The sequence below is a fragment of the Rhinatrema bivittatum genome, chromosome 10 (genome assembly GCF_901001135.1).
Source record: "Rhinatrema bivittatum chromosome 10, aRhiBiv1.1, whole genome shotgun sequence".
Classification (NCBI taxonomy): Eukaryota; Metazoa; Chordata; class Amphibia; order Gymnophiona; family Rhinatrematidae; genus Rhinatrema; species Rhinatrema bivittatum.
In genome coordinates this window covers 110,185,750-110,205,878 of record NC_042624.1, presented here as the reverse complement: position 1 = coordinate 110,205,878, position 20,129 = coordinate 110,185,750, and the positions used below count along the sequence as shown (strand labels likewise).

General features: G+C 42.5%; 1 protein-coding gene across 3 annotated transcripts in view; it reads left to right on the top strand.

Moving 5' to 3' along the window:
• SHISAL2A (shisa like 2A) overlaps positions 1–20,129 on the top strand; it is a 59,722-nt gene that overhangs the window by 20,180 nt on the left and 19,413 nt on the right. For 2 of the 3 annotated variants that reach the window (XR_003859021.1, XM_029618687.1), the window contains exon 2: positions 7,229–7,368. Coding sequence is in view for 1 of the 3 variants with exons in the window: in XM_029618687.1 (XP_029474547.1) it covers positions 7,229–7,368 (140 nt within the window). In the remaining 2 variants the exon portion in view is untranslated. Of the gene's footprint in view, positions 1–7,228; positions 7,369–9,479; positions 9,657–20,129 lie in introns of all 3 variants that reach the window. The other variant, XR_003859020.1, reaches the window with a different exon arrangement.

Here is a 20,129-nt window from a genome sequence, read left to right as displayed (position 1 = left end):
CACACACACACACTAATTTTATGTCTGTGGGAAAAAAAAGTTTTAGTTGGTACATCTGGGATAAACTTAAGAATCCAAACAAAATTAAGGCAAGGCAAATGCAAAAAATCTGCAAGTCAGTCTGCTTGCACCATTTTAAAATATCATATTCTTTCCCAAAGCTTTAAATTCCCTTAAATTCTGTGAGGGGATCACTTGCAGAAAGTGTTGATGGACTTTTTGTCCCTAAGAGATACATTTTAGGGATCAGGCAAGTGTTGCTATGCTTTTTCCACTGCTTGCTGGTTAATCCTGAAGGAATTCTGTGCAGAATTTCCCTCACGCAGAATTTTAGAATGGCCTACAGAATTTGATGCTGGTACCAGGATGGAAGGAGGCAGCAATATGGACTGGAAGGAGGAAACAGCAGGGGAGGCTCCCCGCAGGTCGAGATGGAGGAGCCTGGAGAAGGCCCAGACGAGAGACAGAAGGAGCTAGTGAGCAATCTTGAGAGGGGGAAGAGAAAGAAAGCTGGGAATTCAACTACATAGGTGGAGGGTGGGAGAGGGAGAGCTGTGAGCTGGGGGGAGGGAGAGAGAGTTGAGGCAGAGCCAGAGGGGAGAAAAAGAGATCTGGTGGGAAGAGATGGGGGAGGTTAAGTCTTGGGAGTGGGGGTGGGGAAGGGGGAGATTGCGCCACGGAAGAAGAGAGAGAGAGAGCTGGGGAAGAGGGGTCAAGTCTTATGATGTAGGAATTCTGCACACAAAAAAAACCTAATGCTCCAAGAATGATACAATATAAAATTTCCTTTCCAGGATAAATAAAGTATGCAGGATTTTGCAGAATTTATGCTTAGTAAATGTGATTTAGTGTGTTAAAATGTGAAACGGCACGTGCAATTGCATTTGGAAATTTTTGTCCGTGCTATCTGCCACTTTAAGATACAACATTTTTCGTTTGCGATGCTGTTTGCAGATCACCAAGGGCCTTATTTTCTAAGGCTATCGCACGCTTGCGCTACCAGCACAGGCGTGCGATAGCTAGAAATCGTAGCGCACGCCTGCGAAGGGGACATCGGGGCGGAGTCGGCCCCGGAAGAGGAGGAGTCGGGGCGTCACCGGGGCCGACTCCGCGAAGACGGCGCAGACAGCGAAAAGGCAAGGAGCCTTTTCGCTGCCTATTTCGCGCCGACTAACTACACCTTTTATGGTGTAGTTATTCGGCGCGTCGCCGGCAGCGATCGCACTGCGGCTGTGCGATCGCTGCCGGCTAGCGCAGGTCCGCCCCCTGTTAACCAGCGGATTTTCTAAGTTCACAGAACTTAGAACACATTCCAAATCTGAGGGAGTCCTTCAAAGACAGACGTATAAGATGCATGAAAAGCTTTGCAAATTGGGCATTTTGTGTGAGGTGTAGTTAAGATTTTTGGGGGGAAAATTTCACAGTTTTGCATGGACCATTTCACAAAAAAATATGCTGCGAGTTACATTTACATTTTAATTAAATGAGCTGGCATCGCGAGAAACTTCGGTGGTGCTTGCTCATTTTGACAAAGGACTTTGTTGCTCGATACAGTGCCCTCCAGCTGTGCAGAATGTTTATTTTTTAGACAGAATTCTGCCAAGAGTAGCTGGTGCATTTGCTTTTCCTTGAAGCAGGGGTTAGATGGCTTCTTGAGTTCCTTTTCAGCCCTATTTGCTATAGTTCTGTGTGTTAAGACACAAGACAAACTGAATCCCACTTGCCGTTTCAGGCGGATGGCAATGGAGTGGCAGAAATCATTTTCGTACGTGGAGTTAAAATATTCTCTATTTATTTTCTGCCTCTTGGAGAAAAGGACTGTGATCCTGAATCTTTCATCTATGAAATTACAGCACATGGAGATGGTAGAGCTGAAAATAAATTGCTTAATGGTATGATAACCTTGGACAACTATTCTGCCATAGTATATTTCTTTGATCAGTGACTATGGGTGAGTGCTTCCCTGTTAGAGATCAGAAGTAAATTACATGAGCAGAGAGGGTAGGACAAATCCACGACTGAAAAGACCGGGCTAGTTCATCAGCCTAGCCTTTGGATCACTGTCCAGAACGATATCATGAATGTATTAGATCAGGGGTTCCCAACCCCGTCCCGGGGACCCTCCAGCCTGTCAGGTTTTCAGGATATCCACAATGAATATGCATGAGAGAGGTTTGCATACAACGGAGGCAGTGCATGCAGATCTTTCCCACATGCATAATCATTGCGTATTTCCTGAAAACCTGGCCTGTTTGCGGCCCTCGAGGACTGGAGTTCGCCATCCCTGACCTAGTCCGTCAATCCTCAGCCTTGGAGCTGCTGATTTACTGTAACATTTCAGTTAACTTCACATTTCTTTCTAGTTGAATTTTCTCTTGTGTCGTTAAGCGTTTAAAAAGAAAATTCTAAGGTACAGGAGCCATCATTGGCCCTTCTGTATCTGGAATACGCAGACTTGCGTGGCAGAGTCGCACAACAGCTAGGACTTTGCAGACTCCGTCACTCACTGTATGACCTGGAGCAAGTCACTTAATCTCATTGTGCTCACATTTTGGGTATAAGGTCTTTGGGGTCGGGGTATAATAACCATGCAAATTTATTTCATGTAGGTCTGTTTCTGCTGCTGATGCATTAGTCCAGTTATGAGGCTCAGTCATAAGAATATAAGAACATAAGACTCGCCATACTGGGTCAGACCAAAGGTCCATAAAGCCCAGTTTCCTGTATCCAGCAGTGACCAAGTCAGTTCATAAGTACCTGGCAGGATCCCAAGGGATAGATAGATTCCAAGCTGCTTATCCCAGGAATAAGCAGTGAATTTCCGCAAATCTGCCTTAACAATGGTTCATGGACTTTACCTCCAGGAACCTTTACGTAAAGCTTTATAAATGGACTGAGCCTTATAACTGAACCATGAGAAAAAGTCTTGTGAAGTGAATTTTCAGGTTCATACGTGGGTATTAATTGATTTAGATATTTGTGACATCTTTTTTTTTTTTTTTTTTTTATTTTTTTTTTTAAATTCTTTATTTCTGATTTCAATTCACAAAACAAAAAATCAAAACATCTATTATAATTTCATACAATGAAATTATTTTCAAGGAAAGGGGATTAACATATTTCTGATTACTTCCCAACAGTTCAAATTAGCATTACATAAAACAAATCTCCCCTTCCCATTTACCAAACAATATAGGGGAATTGCTAATGAGCATAATTCTAAAAGAAAAAGAAGATATAATTACAAGCATATAGTAACAGAAACTGGTCAGGCCAATTTACTAAACCAAACAGTTATTGCTGGCTAACATTACTTTCCTCATCACCTCGGGCCCTTTGGCCTTCTAAAAATTTTTCCAAATCAGAAGGTTCATAGTATATATATTTTTTCCCCCTCACCCACATCAGACATTTACAGGGAAATCTTATTACAGTTCGTATCCCATAAGTTTTAGCTATATTTGCTAAGGTAATGAATTTTTTCCGCCTGACTTGGGTGTCCCTTGCTATGTCTGGATAGATCCAGATTCTCTGGCCCAAGTAGAGCGAGGTCCTATTAGACATATAAACCTTAAGAATTTTATCTCTGTCCTCGGACCGAGAAAATTTTACCACGAGGGTACCTCTATTCTCCACTTGGGCACTAAGAGATGTCTCAATTAATTCTGTGACATTTAAAGTTAACTCCTGTTGGTCCTGATTTATATTTGCATTTTGGCTATTCTGTGTAATAAAATAAGCCTTAGCTATAGAAGGTAAGTCTTCAGATGAAAATGAGAGGATATTCACAAAATAATTTTTTAGTTGTTCTCTTGCTGAAATTAATTTACACTTAGGGAAATTAATTATCCTAAGATTTAAATATCGAATTTGGTTTTCCAAAGACTCCACTTTTTTAGCTATGATGTTTTCGCCTTTGATAATACTGGCCTGCACATTTTTTACCGAATTTAATTCTTCTTCTACTCTTATTAATGTTGAGCTGTTACTAGTAACCAGTGGGTTTATATTTAATATCACATTTTGCATCTCCTTAATATTTACATTTAAATTTGTAATATTAGACTGTAAAGCCGTTATTGCTTGCCATAGCATTTCTAGGGAAACCTGTTTGGGAGGAGACACAACATAAGTAGGGGTTGAGGAAATAACATTTTGAACAATAGTTCCTTGTCTGTCAAAGTTCCCATTATCGGGAGAGGAAATAAGTTCTCCAGCAATTTTTGTTCTCCCGTCGGGTTTCTTATTTCCCCCGACAATATATTCTCCCTCTGATGATGGACCCGCTGCTCCTTCGAGCACACTCGCACATACTGGCTTTATACCCTGTGCCTCCTCAATAGGACTTTCCAGTAACATCGACTTCCGTATGACTGAAAAGTCTGGTTCAGTGGCATAGCCAGTAGACCGAGGGGGAATCGGTACTGTTGGTGCCCCGGGACTAAGAGTCACTTCGCCCGATGAAGGAGAAATTAGCTCTTTTTCTACCTCCATAATAGGCCTCTCCGGGGTTATAACTCCCGACGGTGAGTAGAACCCTGTAATCATTGCTTGTATGGGGTTCGGTCTGGCAGGTACTGAGGACTCCTGCCTGACCTTCCCCTTACGTTTCGTATGAGGCATCGTATTCAAGTAAGGTTTTCAATGAGCTAGGGATCTACTCACAGTTCTGTTAATCCTCAAGTATCGGAATCAGATGTAAGGACTGGTAACCACTGCACTGGTGCAACGTTCTTGGCGCCTTCTTCGCCTTCGCCGGCCTAAGCCGGACCAAGCCGCGCGCCCCTTACGGAGCGCGCGGCTTAGGCAGCGTGCGCCGACGGCGGCGGTGCGCCGTCTGCTGCTTGATTTTATAGCAGCAGACACGAACTGCTCACGTGACCGAGGGACCTCCTTCCGGGTCGGAGCAGCCGCCGAGACCTGCAGCTGTTCCAAGGGTAACGGTGTCAAACGAGAGTCTCTCCCGGTAGGGCAATGGTATCCCACTCCTCTCTGTTGCAGTTCCCAACTTCCAGTGTCTGCCGCTTGATTTTATAGCAGCAGGCACGAACTGCTCACGTGACCGAGGGACCTCCTTCCGGGTCGGAGCAGCCGCCGAGACCTAACGGTGTCAAACGAGAGTCTCTCCCGGTAGGGCAATGGTATCCCACTCCTCTCTGTTGCAGTTCCCAACTTCCAGTGTCTGCCGCTTGATTTTATAGCAGCAGGCACGAACTGCTCACGTGACCGAGGGACCTCCTTCCGGGTCGGGGCAGCCGCCGAGACCTGCAGCTGTTCCAAGGGTAACGGTGTCAACGAGAGTCTCTCCCGGTAGGGCAATGGTATCCCACTCCTCTCTGTTGCAGTTCCCCGATATTTGTGACATCTATATTCAATAAAGTGACAGTAAAGTTTAATAGTTTATATGTAGCAATGTGTAGCAGAGTTTAAGGTTTATGTCCTAGATGTGGACATTCATTTGCTCATTACTATTACTGAGTGAGTGAAACATTGTGGTTTTTAGATTTGTGCTATAGAAGGGATGCATGAAGAGTCTGCATGCATGCTTTGATTCGGCTGAGTATGGTTTTGTAAGCAATATGGTAGAATGTTTGATAAGCAATTTTGTGGGTGGTATCCTTTGTAACAGATATCGTTTTTATATGTGATTAATTTGTAATAAATCTTTGCAGTACTTTTCAAAAAAGGGTTTTTTTTGTCTTAAATATATGGTTGGATTATTTCATTTTTGTTTCACAAATTAACAAAAAAAAAATAAAAAATATATATATATAGAGAAAGAGATGTGTGTGTGTGTGTATCACCTTCCCCTCTCAAGTTTTTCCTTCCTATTTCCTCCTTTCTTCTGAAGCTTGATGGCTGCTCCCAGCCCTGGCCCCTCTTTCAGGCCCCATTGGCCCTACTGCTCCTGGCTCCTGGGGCAGCTGCTGCTCCTCTCAGCCTCCCTCTGCTGGATCCAGCCCCAGCAGCTACTTCTCCCATCCTGACCGCCTCCGCTCCTCTTCCCAGTCCTGGCCGGCTGCCCTTCCTGTTTTCTGGCCCAACTTCCCAGCCGCAGGCCATCTGCTTTGGCAGCAGGCTCTAGGCACTGAATTTCAGGCGACCTGACACCTACCTGGATTTTCTCTGACCCTAAGACCTCACTGTCCTGAGCTCTGACAGCCCTGGGGAAACCACGCAGCGACTCCATCACTTGGCTGGTTGTGGGTATCGTCTGCTTTTTAGCAAGAGATTCCATATAATAACACTGTGAGGGAGCATGCCTGAGGGGGACTCCCCAGAACAGGGTAAAGGTCCGGCCCCGGCCGTCTCCAGTCCCGGCCCATCTTAGGACAAAGCCTTTCATTTATTTATTTATTTATTAGTTTTTTCTATACCGGTGTTGGGACATACCTTCACACCGGTTAACAAAATTTCATAAATTAATAATAACATAAAATAGCATAAAAAGAAGATAAAATACAATACACTTCATAAAACAACAAATCAATCATTAAAAAATTAATCCAAATATAAAAATACAACATAAAATGCTTACCTATAAAACCGAAGAATATAAAAACAAATAAATAAAGTAAAAATAATTCTAACTTGATCCCACTTGGGAAGCTTGTATATATAACCAGGTTTTTAGCGATTTCTTGAACTCTTTCAAATTACTTTGTAACCTTAGTTCAATGGGAAGTGAATTCCAGAGACCTGGTCCTGCCAATGACACAGCTCTTTCTCTGACGGATGTAAGTCTGGCCGTGGAGAGCGAAGGGACTACCAAAAGGCCTTTACCAGCTGACCGTAAATTTCGTTGGGGAGTGTGAATGCGAATGGCTGCATTCATCCAGTATGCCTTATGGGTACCGGGTGGCTCCCAGAGCAGGTAGCCCCGGGAGCTACAGGGGAAGGCCAGCTCCTTCCCACAGAGCCGTGAGTAAAGAAGGGACGCAGCCTTGAGAATAGGAATGCTGAAGATCTGAAACACTGTAAATAAAAAGCGCTGAAAAAAAAAAAAGCCTTGACCACTCATGTGTTGTGCCACAAACATACGTTTAGGAGAGCTCACTTTATCTCTGATTAACGTCCTCAAAACAGTTCGGGGGGGGGGGGGGGGGGAAGTTTGCTGCCATCGCATTAACTTAACCATGGCTAATGTACGGCGGAAGCGGAAATGTTTTTAAAGGAGCTCTGTGGGTTTCTGCCTCATGTAAATCCTTTTGTTCTCTTCTCTTCTCAGCGTAGGCGCGCTCGTGGGACTGTCAATAGCGGCAGTGGTGCTGCTCGCCTTTATCATCACGGTGTGCGTCCTCTGCTACTTGTTTATTAGCACCAAACCACACAGCAAGCTGGATACGGGTTTAAGCTTACAGTCAGCAGGTGAGACCAGATTTTCATTGTGCTACTGCCGTGTGATGCTTGCAGCAGAAATACGAGCATAATGCATGGTGGAGGGAGTGCTGGATAAGGAGGATGGTTTATGCTGGGATTTGTACCTTCCACATGCAGGAGATTAGAAAGTGATATAAACCCCTGTAGAAATAATATGATGCTGTATTGATTTGCTGTTATGCAAAAAAAAAAACCCAAAAAAACTTTTTCCCTTCCCCGCCAGTCTCACCGCAAATCGGTTCTGGAACAATAGAGCTGTAATCCCATGGAGAGATTCTGATGACACAGCAATCCATAAGTTTGAAAACTAAATGATACGCCTTTTTGTTTTAATGTTTAGAAAAATACATTAGTTATTTATTTGGAACTCTTTTATTAACCGCACACTCCACAGATCACGGCAGTTACAATAAAATGTACATAATTGAATATATAAAAACATTAATTTTCAGGACAAAAGAGTTCACAAGATTTACATTCTTTCTTCCAGCCTTAGACTACGTACCATATGCCAGTTAATTTTGAGTGAACTAGAAAGGTATCATTGTCCGGGGCTTCCTTATCCTCCAAAGGCCTGTTTAAAAAGCTTTTACATTAACCAGTATATGCAGTTGTGTGGGCATAGTATTCCATAAATAAGGGTCCAGCTACCGATATAGCTCACTCAAAAATCTCCCCTAAATGTGCTTGAGGTATTGATGGAATGGCCAACAGGCCTCGGTTTGGTGATCGCAGACAGCATTGTAGTGTGCAAGGAAGAAAATTTGCACCTAACTGTACAATTTCAGTATTATGAATGATTTTTTCGGATTAACATTAAAACTTTATGCCGAATTCTAAATTGTAGGGTGCCCAATGCATTCTGAATGAAATGGGTTTGATATGATCATATTTTGATAGTCCAGTTAAGAATCCTAGCCACAGAGTTTTTTGCAACCGTTGCAAGGAGCTCTCACGATGTTAATGGGGTACTCCCGACAGTGGCATGGCTGCGGCTCTTTGTGTTGCCATACAGGGAATCCGGGGTCCAATTGCAGGGCCCAAAAGCCTGATCCGGGTACCAGTTGGGAATGAGGATGCAGTTGAGTTTAGAGTCCACAGTCCCTGGGCAGGGAGGGCTCCTGGCTGTCGCTCTAGAGCAACACCTGCTGGCTGGCACAGAGCACACTTGTACCGGGCTCCAGAGGGAGCAGCGGTTCGTTCCTTTCAGTAAAGAGCCAACACTGCAACCCCCAAACAGGGGGTGCGGGGGCGCAGGGGAAAATCCCAGGTGGCTTGAGAGTGAAAGCTGACGGCATCCAAGAGGACTTCTGGTTGCTGCTGGGCAAAATACAAAATTGGGGGGGGGGGGGGGGGGGGGGGGGGGACGGAAAAATAATATGTTTCTGAGTTTTTATTTATCCACACTTTTTAAATTAAAATAACGTAAGCCTCCTTCAACACAGCAGGGCCATAATAGCAGAACAATATCAGTTCAGATTGTTATGTAATCATACTCGCAAGGGATGCTTTTACCCTCTACTTATTTTCTAAAAATAAAAGGCACTGGGTCAGGGTCAGTGGTGGCCTCCACCTTTCATGTTTTCACAATGAGGAAAAGGAAGTGAGTTCAGAAAGGTTCTAGGTCAGTGGCCTGGCACAGAATCGCTATTGCTTTTACCCTAGCAGTAGATGCCATACTAGTGGACAAATGTCTTTTGTTGCCTAACTACCTACAGGATTCCTATCAGAAATACACAGACAGGATTCTAATATCTGACTTTTTAATGTGAACTTATGATGGTTTATACCTGTCCGAGGCTGCTGAGCTGTGAACAAATCAGTTGCTCTCTGTTTCCCTTAACATCCTATGTCTCAGGTTAGTAAATTGTCTTCCTTTGAAGTCTACCAAACTGTTCTTCTGACTCAGTTTCCCTTTTTTTTTTTAATACCCTTCTGCTTCATAGCACTTTATTCCAGTTTTGTTACTAACTCTTTGATTCTAACAATGTTACTGAATTTCCTATTGGTTTGATTTCATGTTTACTGATATTTGCATAACAAGTTTTGATGTTCTAGTGCCTTTGCATGAAGGAGCTTTTTATCTTTTAACTTTTCAGGTACATTTGAAGCAAAAAAGCCTGCAAGGGAGTCAGTTGGACCATTAGATGATCAAGGCGTAAAAGGGACACTAAGGAAGAACAAGGCCATATCAGAGAGATTAAATTAATTCTTTGCTTCAATCTGTACTGAGGAAGATGTAAGGCAGATACCCATGTTAGAAGTGATATTTAAAGGTGAGGATTCAGAGGAACTGAAACAAATTTCAGTGAACCTGGAAAAAGTAATAGGGCAAATTGACAAACCAAAGAGTAGCAATTCACTTGGATGAAACTGCAGATCTTCTATTAGTAATTTGTAAACTAACATTAAAATCAGATACAGTACCTGAAAATTGGAGGGTAGCCAACATAACACCAATTTTTCCAAAAGGGTTCCAGGAGTGATCCAGGAAACTACAAACTTGAGAACCTGACGTCAGTGCTGGGAAAATGATTGAAACTATTATAAAAAACAAAATTATTGAACATATAGGTAGGCATAGTTTAATGGGACAAAGCTAACATGGATTTGGTCAAGGGAAGCCTTGCCTCACCAATCTGCTACAGTTTTTTGAAGATGTGAGTAAGCATGTGGATAAAGGTTAGCTAATTGATATAGTGTATCTAGATTTTCAGAAAACATTTGACAAAATAAGCATGAGGAATTAAAAAGTCATGGGATAGGAGGCAATGTTCTATTGTGGATTGAAAACTGGTTAAAAGATAGAAAACAGTGAGTAGCTCTAAATGCCTAACTTTCTCAGTGGTGAAAGATGAATAGTAGAGTGTCCCAGGGATCTGTACTGGGGCTCACTGCTTTTTAACATGTTTATAAATGACCTAGAGATGGTAACAATCAGTGAGGGGTTCAAATTTGCTAAATCACAAGAGGATTGTGAGAAATTGTAGGAGGACCTTATGAGACTGGGAAGAATGGGCATAAAAGTGGCAGATGATATTTAATGTGGCCATGTCCAAAGTGATGCACATAGGGAACAGCAACCCAAATTATAGCTACACAATGCAAGTTTCTATATTGGGAGACACCACCCAGGAAAAGGATCTAGATGTCATCGTAGAAAATACATTGAAATTCTCTGCTCAGTGTGCAGCAGCAGCCAAGAAAGCAATAGAATGTTAGGAATTATTAGGAAAGGAGTGAAGAATAAAACAGAGAAAATCATAATACCTCTGTATTGCTCCATTGTGCAATTGCATCTTGAATATTGTGTGCAGTTCTGGCCACTGCAGTTCCAAAAAGATATAGTAGAATTAGAAAAGGTACAGAAAAGGCAACCAAAATGATAAAGAGGATGGAATGATTCACTATGAGGAAAGACTAAAGAGGTTAGGACTCTTGAGCTTGAAGAAGAAACAGTTGAGGGGAGATATGATAAAAGTCTTATTTATTTCAATATTTATATACCGCCAATCAGAATATCTTAGTGGTTTATAGCAATACATTCATAAAATCAGTCACAACATAATTAACACATGAAAACATAAATTAAAATAGATTGTCAGTTCCAATAAAAAGAAGTGTTACACTACACTGCCATGAAAAACCTCTGTGCAAGCCTCAATAATTGTCATCTGCCTATAAATTCAATACCAAAACAATGTTTTATGACAAATAAACAATGAAAACATGCATGAAATAAAAGGAACATAAAACATAAACAAATAAAATACAATAAAGTAAACACAGTAAAACACAACCTGATGCCTGTAAAACCAATGCTGCTCTAAAATTACATGACAGCTGACATGATTTATAATTTGTTTTATTCCTAAACTTAATTTCAATTAAATGCCTGCTGGAACAAAAAGCCCTTTATCGACTTCCTGAATTTTAGAAAGGAAGTTTCTTTTTTTAAGGGCTGTGGAAGTAAGTCTATAAAATAATGAGTGAAGTGGGACGGGTAAACACAAATCAGTTGTTTACTCTCTCAAAAAGTACAATGACTATGGGAAATACAATTAAGTTACTAGGTCATACATGTGAGACAAATAGGAGAAAAATAATTTTTTTACTCAACATATAATTACTCTGGAATTCGTTGCTGGAGGTGTGATAAAAGCTGTTAGTGTAGCTTGGTTTAAAAAAGGATTGGACAAGTTCCTGGAAGAAAAGTCTATAATCCATTATTAAGGTGAACTGGGGAGATCCTGGAATAAGCAGCATGGAATCTATCAACCTTCTGGGATCCTGCCAAGTACTTGTGAATTAAATTGGCTATTATTGGAAACAGAATATTGGTCATAATGGATCTTTGGTCTGACCCACTATGGCAAATATTATGTTCTTATCTTCTCTTGATAATTGATTAGGTTTCTTCCATATTCTGCTTATGCCAATCTCTGCCTGTTTAGTTTTTCTTCAGTCAGCTAAACCCACTGCTTCTGGGTAGGTCATCCTACACTATTTATGTAGTTCTTTGCTTCTCAAACTTCCAGGTTGCATACAGGAGTCATTTAGTGGTCCAACATAGAGTGTACAAGGCTGTAGCATGACACATTGTAGCTTATACAATAAAATTCTTGCAAAAACAATTTTAGCATATGCTTGCAAACAAAATTATCATTCTTGTTAAAAGTAATTTAATGAGTAATGCAAAAAGATTTAGCGTGCTCATGGTAAAAAAAAAATCTCTAGTAGTATGTTCACACTATTCTTGTGCATGGAAACCCGAAAATGCATTGGCTCCCTTCCTGACAGGATCTGCTAGACAAAGCATTTCACAGCACACTCACACACTTACATCCAGAGTTAGCACAACTGTAGACGCCAGGATAAGAAGTGTTTTATTACTAATGCTAAGTTATTCTTCAAATACTTTTCTTACAATTATTAGGCGGGTGGCTGAAGTTTCAGGATTCTCTCTATCTATCTGTCCCTCTTCCCTTTCCCGCCTATGCCTCTGCACATCTGAAAGCATGATTTGAGAGACATACGTGATTATCCAAAACATGGCTCAGGGAGAGAAATCAACTGGTTTTCTCTTATGACTACCTCCCTCACCACAGAGTCCGTGCATCTGTTGTCTACTTCTTCCTTTCCCACACTTGTACAGCTACGTGAAACGGATCAGTATTAAGAATGCTGAGTCCAGCAAGGCCTACCTACTGAAAACATCCTAAGCCAGCTTGTCAGACTTAGGCCAGGCAATCTCGTTACAAGGCAGGACTGGATCGGCCTGCCCTGAAAAAAACACAGGCATTTGACAACCCTAGTTAGACCTTCAGAAAATAACATTTGCTTTCCTCAGGGTGATTTCCCCAACTTTTTTTTGTAGCTCTCCCCGGTATCCGTCTAGATTTGTTTTTTTTTATAATTAAACAGTGTTGTATTCATCTCTGCTCACACAGAAGTAGTGTTGTGATGTTACCGCCTCCGACCCTGAGGCGTTGTAACACTTGTAGTGCTGAGAGTGGAAATGGAAGCGCAGGACTACAAATGCCACAGTGCACCGGGACGGAAGTGCAAAAAGCAGGGCTGATTGAAAGCCTCCCCCTTAAGAACTGAGTCATACCATAGGCATTCTGCACTTTATTGCCCTTATCTTCAGATGCCCTCTCCCCACCACCCCAGCATGTCCCCAGAATAAATACAAAGGATCAAGTGTAGCGCAATTACGGATAAGGATCCTTGGACTTCAAATGAGCCTTCAGTCATTATAATGGGTGCCAGGCCACGCAGTTGTTTAATGGGCAGTTGTACAGAAGTGACACAAGTGTCGGTCCCCCCCGACACGGACTATGTTTTGCCGTGCAGCCGGAGTGGTGAAACGCGGTCTGTGTCGGGGGGACCCGCATTGGTGTCATTTGTAGTCTCGTTTGAAGTCTGAGGATCCGTCCTGCCGCGGTGATACTGCACGCCACACCCGGCAGGCATCTCTGCGACAGAATCTGCAAGAAGGCACGGAAATTGCGGGTGCCCTTCACGGGGGGTTCTCTCGGACCTATGGTGATGGAACCCACGAGGGGAAAAAAACGACACTGGGACCTGGTACCCACGAATGGAGACGGTGCCTCTAATGTCCGGGCAGGTGCCCCAGCTGAGTTGCCAGTGGTCATCGGGCAATATGGTTTTGATACAGCAGCCCAAGACAGAGAAAAGAGACGCGAAGATCAAAATTCTGGATTTCAAAAATACGGACAGCGTGTGGAGAAAGACGATAAAATAGCAGAAAGGCTAAGCAAATACTTCGGTTTGGTGATGACCAAGGAAGACCTTGCAGGGCTATTGCTGGCTGGCTGGCAAGAGCACGAATGGGAATGGGTTAGATACAACCCCATTTACAGAAGAGGCCATGGGACCGGATGAGAGATGCATCCCAAGATACTACAGATTTCCAGAGCTCGCTGTTCCTCTCCACCTGACTGCACAGCAGGCACTGTCCCTGTCTCATAGAAAAAACCAAAACAAACACCGCCAGGGCATTGGTGCTACTGCAGCGTATGGCTGTAATATGCTGCACTGCCCTCAGCGGTACAATTAGTTCCTCAATAATTAAATAGTTTTCTGCTCTTTCACTCATTTGCAAAAGAGGCACTGGTTTCTGTGACTGTATGACTCTGGGTGCTGTGCATTTATTTGCTGGCGTTAATCAGCACAGCTCTGTGCCTGGAGCCTTGAATTTTCCTGGGGTCTGTGTAATGAGAAACGGATGAAAAGGAAGCTCATTGGTGCAATGACGTTTTGATGTCCAGGGTCACAGCAGACACGCTGACTGTGTACCTTCTTTATTCAGATGCTCAGAACTCTCAGTTCTTCTCTGCAGGATAATTCTTTTGTTTTGTTTTGTTTAATGAGAGCCCACCAGAAAAAAAAAATGGTACAGTGTAGCGTGTGATAGAAGCTGAAAGCAGGAGCGAGAGACTTTTTAGACCCATCTGCGTCAAATCAAACCTTGGAAACCGGTGTGCACTGGGTGAATTCCAGTAGGGAATCAGTGGCCTGCAGGGCTCCAGAAGCCAGAGCTCGGGCAAGCTGTCCTGCGTAAATAGATCTAGAAACGTGACTAAAATACAGCAGGGCGTAGGGGTCCAGGCTGCAGGTCAGCTGGAGACCGAGGAAAGTTATTTTAGATGGAAATTATCCGAAGCAATAACAACAAAACCCATAACAAGCACGAAGGTTGGTTGTAGGCTGACAGCTTAATCAGTTTCAGTATCCAGATTCGGTGTCCATTGGAAACTTGCTGGCAAATGAGACCCATGTCTGTTTTGGGGGAGAGAGCCTGAAAGAGGCTTGGCTCAGTGGGAAGAGGGAACCCCATGGAATGTGAGGCAATAGTGGGAGTTACCAGGAGACTCGCTACACGTGTTTTTGTTTTTTCTTATTGTCTAACCGTCTCCTGCTGCTCCTTTAGGGCTTTCAGCTCCATTGGAACTGGGATTTCTCGGGGCCGTGGTGCCTCTTCCCCTTAATTCCCATTCCCTCCCCCCACCCGTGCCCCGTCCCCTTAATTTGGGCATTCCCTCCCCCCACCCCCGCCTATCACAGTGGCCATTCTCAGCACGGGGGCTACAGATTGTGGCTCCCTTTGCAGCCTGGTACGCGCACCTTCTCGGTCTGGCGGTGTTGCAGGATACCCTGGGACTCCCCTTCAGCCCGTAGGGGCTGTGAACGCGGCCTCCGCAGCACTGCCAGGGCCGGCCGGCCTGAGGAACGGAAACCAGGGTGCGGAACTTATCCCAGCGTCCCACGTAGCAGCACTGGACCAGCTCTACCATGATACTTTCCCCCCCCCTCCCCCCATCCCAATAGTGATAGCACCATGTGGAGGAGGAATGATCGTGATACCTGCCTATTCATTATGGGTGTGCCGAAAACGAGACTGGTCGTGAGGTCCCGAGGACAAGTTCAGAGAGCACCGAGTCAAGGTACCCGCAGGCTTCCACTTAAGATTAAGAACTGCTGCTGCCAACGAAAGTGAAACCGAAAAAGTAGAGAGAGTACGCTCTCTTAAATTGTACCTCACCGGCTTGCATTGTTTAATGTAAATTAATCCAGATTGTATCCTGGTCTGTGACCCTCCTTCCATTCTGAACGCTAAAATAGTAACAGAATAAATGATGGCAGATAAAGGCCAAAATGGTCCATCCAGTCTGCCCAGCAAGGCATTTAGGGTTGTAATTGTTGCTCTGTGTAGGTTACCCCCCCCATGCCGTCACTTTAGGGTTGAAACTGCTGGCTCCGCGCAGGTTATCCCCATGCAGATATTTTTACACCTAAGGTTACCACCTTACACTTAAAATTACCATAGGCCATTTCATCATTTATTTATTTATTTATTTATTTATTTATTTAGCATATTTCTATACCGTTTTACCAGTATTAACACTGTTCAAAGCGGTTTTCAATAATTAAATAAAATATAAAAATCAATAAAGTAGAATAACAAAATAAAAAACAAAAATTACAACAAAAAGTAAGAATAAAAATACAGCATAATAATTATCAATAACTTAAGTTAGGATAATATGAGGGTAGAAATGGCGACTACATTATAAAAACTTAAAGAACAGAAATTAGAATAAAAGATATTAACGAGACATTAGTAAAACATAGTTAAAAGGGTCAGGGAGGCACACTAAGGTCCCTATGTGTACCTCCCATGGAAATCTGTTTCAGATGTCCACCACCTTCAGTGAAAAAGTGTATTCTCACTTTCTTTTTGAGACTTCCTTCTTTCAGCTTCATATGATGATCTATTGTCCTTGAACTTTTCATTCTATGGAAAATTCTTCCTTAGGGTTCTTTATTGAACCCTGCTAGATACTTGAAAGTTTGTATCTCATATCTCCTTTCCCTTCTTTCTTCTAGATAATATATCTTTAGCTCCTTCAGTCTCTGTGTATGCAGGAGCTCCGTTAGCGCTGGGTACACAGGACCCATGCCCCAAGTCTGTTCCTCAGTGCCCCGAGTTTCTGTGTCTTCAGCCACAGGCAGAGCAAAAGAGGCCCTGCAGCTGGCAGCCAGTATTTCCCTGCAGCTGGAGGCCAAAGAAGAGGGAGAGGTCCATAATGTGTCTGTGTGTGTATGTGACTACCTGTGTATGTGTGTGTGAGAGAGAGTGAGAGAGAACCTGTGTGTGTGTGAGAGAGAGTAAGTCTATGTGAGAGTGAGAGAGAGAAAATGTTAGTGAGAGACCCTGTGTGTGTGTGAGAATGAGAGAGAGGGAGATTGTGTGTGAGAGAGCATATGTTTGTGAGAGAATAAGAGAGAAAGCTTGTGTGCACATGTGTGTGTGAGAGAGAGCCTGTATGCATTTATGAGAGAGCCTGTATGTATGTGCATATGTGTGCAAGTGAGAGTGAGAAAGACTGTGAGTGAAAAAGCCTGTGTATGTGAGAGAGAGAGAGCTTATGTGGGTGAGAGTGAGAGACAGCTTGTGTGTGTATATGTATGTATGAGAGAGAGCCTGTGTGTGTAAGTGAAAGACTGCCTGTGTGTGTATGAGAGTGAGAGACTGCCCGTGTGTGAGGGTGAGTGAGAGAGTCTGTGCTCATGAGTATGTGTGTGAGAGAGCTTGTGTGGGTATGTGAGAATGAAAGCTTGAGCCTGTGTGTGTGTGTGCATGTGTGTGTGAGAGAGAGAGACTGTGTGCATGTGTATATGAGATTCAGAGTACCTCTATGTATTTTATGACAGTGTGTATATGAGAGACAGAGTTTAAAGTTTGTGCTCCCCCTTCCAATATACAATTTCAGAATGACTGGAAATCTAAAGTTCCCAGGTGGGGGATTTTTTTTATCCTTAATAGTTTTATTTCTTTCTTTCTTTCTTTCTTTACTTATTTAAAAATGTTGGCTGTCATTTGATGTGTCTGCTGTTTTGAAATATTTTATTGGCATTTGGTAATTTTTAAAATATTTTTGTATGCATTTTTAATTATTGGATGTTCTATTTATAAACTGATTTGACGTATTTATTCTTTTTATTGGTATGGTTGATGTTTTATATTTCTTGATTGTATATTTATGAGGAATGGATTTGTTTCTTTTTTTCCATTGTTGCACTGCATACAGAGTCTGGTTTGTTACTGTTTCCAGTTCAGTTTTTGTCAGAACGTTTCTGTTTATACTTTATGGTCGCTTTATTCTGTATTTGGCGAGGGTCTTATCTGTGTTCTGCATGTGTGACCGCGTTGAGTTTTTCTGCTAGCATGTAGTTTCTGTGTAAGGATCGATAGCAGCCTGACTTATTCTGTTTTCCTAATAGGAGGTGTTTTGGTGTTTTAGGGTGCTGGATGTTTTGTTAGTCCAATGTGACAGATTGTGTTCTGTTAGAAATGATTCAAACCACTTGAGGACAATGCCTTTTAATGCCATTCACCTCCAAGAAAACATTTAGTTCCCTTGCTTTCCTCGGTGTACAAGGTGTTCTTCACGTAAATTCACCTGTGGTTTTATCATTTAAAACCCAGGGAATGCATAAATAGTTACAGGTGACACAATGCTTTTTCTCTTTGGCTGTTAGAACTGCTCTTTTCCTCTTCATGGTTGAATCGTCATGAACAGCGTGTGGCTGGAACCTTTCTTATTGTAAGAATCATAAGCGAGCATCTTAAGAGGGCTTCAATCTGCTCTATAAATAGGCATGCCAGTTGAAAAAAAAACCTCATTCTAAATATTTATTTTATAAGCGAGTGGAGAGTTTCTTTTTTTCACTTTTAATGGTCTGCTTTGGAGAACTACTGATTGTAAAGTGTCTCTTCTTGCACAGCTCTTACAGTTTTTCTATTCTGTCATTAGAATAAAAAAATGCATTCTTATTTTTAATTGTGAGCTCTGTTTAGCAAAGGGTTTGCAGTGTTTTTATTTGGTTGCTGCTCCCTGGTCAGAACCATGGCACTGAAAATATTGCACCCCCTCCTCCCACCAGTCTCCTTACACACACACACACACATATACATACATATACATACAAACACATACATACGTGCACACACACACACATATATACATATACATATACACACATATACATATACATACATATATATACATACACACACACACACACATATACATACATACAAACACATACATATACATACATACACATACATACGTGCACACACAGATACACATATATACATATACATACATATATATACATACACACACACACACACACACACACACACACTCTTTCCCTTTCTCTGCCTCACCCTCTCACTGGAATTTATCCCCGGAGAAGACTGAAATAAGTGTTTTTATTGATTGATTGATTGATAGCTGAGGAAACAAATATGCAGGCTGTAATACTGCATGGCTTTGCCTCTTCTGCATTGCTGACATTTTTTTTTATTTTTTTTAATAAAATTACCTCTGCAGTGCTGGCATATTTGGGGCTAGGACTGCACCTAGGAAGGTAAACATCTCTACAGACAGCATAGCTTTTCATCCATCCAAGTTTTATTTCCTTGTAAACCGGTGTGATATGTATATTATACAGGAACATCGGTATATAAAAATAATAAATAAAATGAATACATCCAGGAAGGAAAGGCAACTGCAATTCTTGCTCATGGGCTGGAACCTTGCTTCTAGCAGCGCAGTATATAAAGCATGAGGAGAGATGCAAAGTAATAAAAACCCAACACGGTAGACAGGTTAAGCTTGGAGAGATGAAAGCTCAAAATCGACCGTGTAATAATGGTGCCAGGAAATAAATAAGACTGTAGGGAGAGGCAGCTAATGAAATAGTGGAAGGAAGGAAGGGGAGGGAATACAAGAGCGTATCATAGTAGGCAGTGTAGCGCTATCTCAGGGAGTCGATCATGCAGATGCTCCAAGTTGCGCTAACGAAGTTGCTGACCTGGAGGCAGATTTGGATGTTTTCGTAACCACTGCATTTTGGTGTAGTTGAACGCAGGAATGGGGGTGCAACCAGAAGAGACAAAACAGGGAAAATAAAGTGAAGTATCTCTTTACCTTACGGCACAATCAGGCCGATGCAATATCAAGCACTGAGCCTAGCGCGGAGGTTAACGAGCGCTCGGATGTGCGTTTTGGACACGTGTCCATAACTCCCTATGCTGTAAGGGGGATTAGTGGATCCAAAGTGCACGACGCACACATTTGTGCTCTAAAAAAAAATTAACACCTGCCCCGGAGCTGGTGTTAAGTCTTGAGGAGCCCCTGATGTTAACAGAAAAGCAGAAAATACTGCTCTTTTGTAGTTCCTCTGTCTTAATATCATGGCAACATTAAGTAGGAGGAACCAAAAATTGGAAGAATTAAAAAAAAAAATAAAAATGTCTTGTCGGTCAGCTTAGGAAAGCAGATGCTTAACTAACGAGCGTCCGTTTCCTAACCCGTGCAGAGCCACTTCTCCTGTGCGCCCGATCCAGAGGAGGCACTAGGGATGCATAACTTTCCCTAGTGCCTCCTTTTCTAGCACGGCCCCCTCATTTAAATAATGCATCGTGCAGCCAGGAGAGGTGGTTGGGCGGACACTCAATCATGAGCGCCCGTTTTACGCAAGCCGATATTGCATCAGCCCGAATATAAACAGCTAAAGTACAGGGGGGAGGCTGGGGTTTGGGGTTTTTTTCTTTTTCACTTTTGCTTTTATTGAAAAATTTGACACGTGTGTAGTATAACAGAGAAATGAACACATAAGATCACGTTAGAAAACAGGGTTTCAATTTC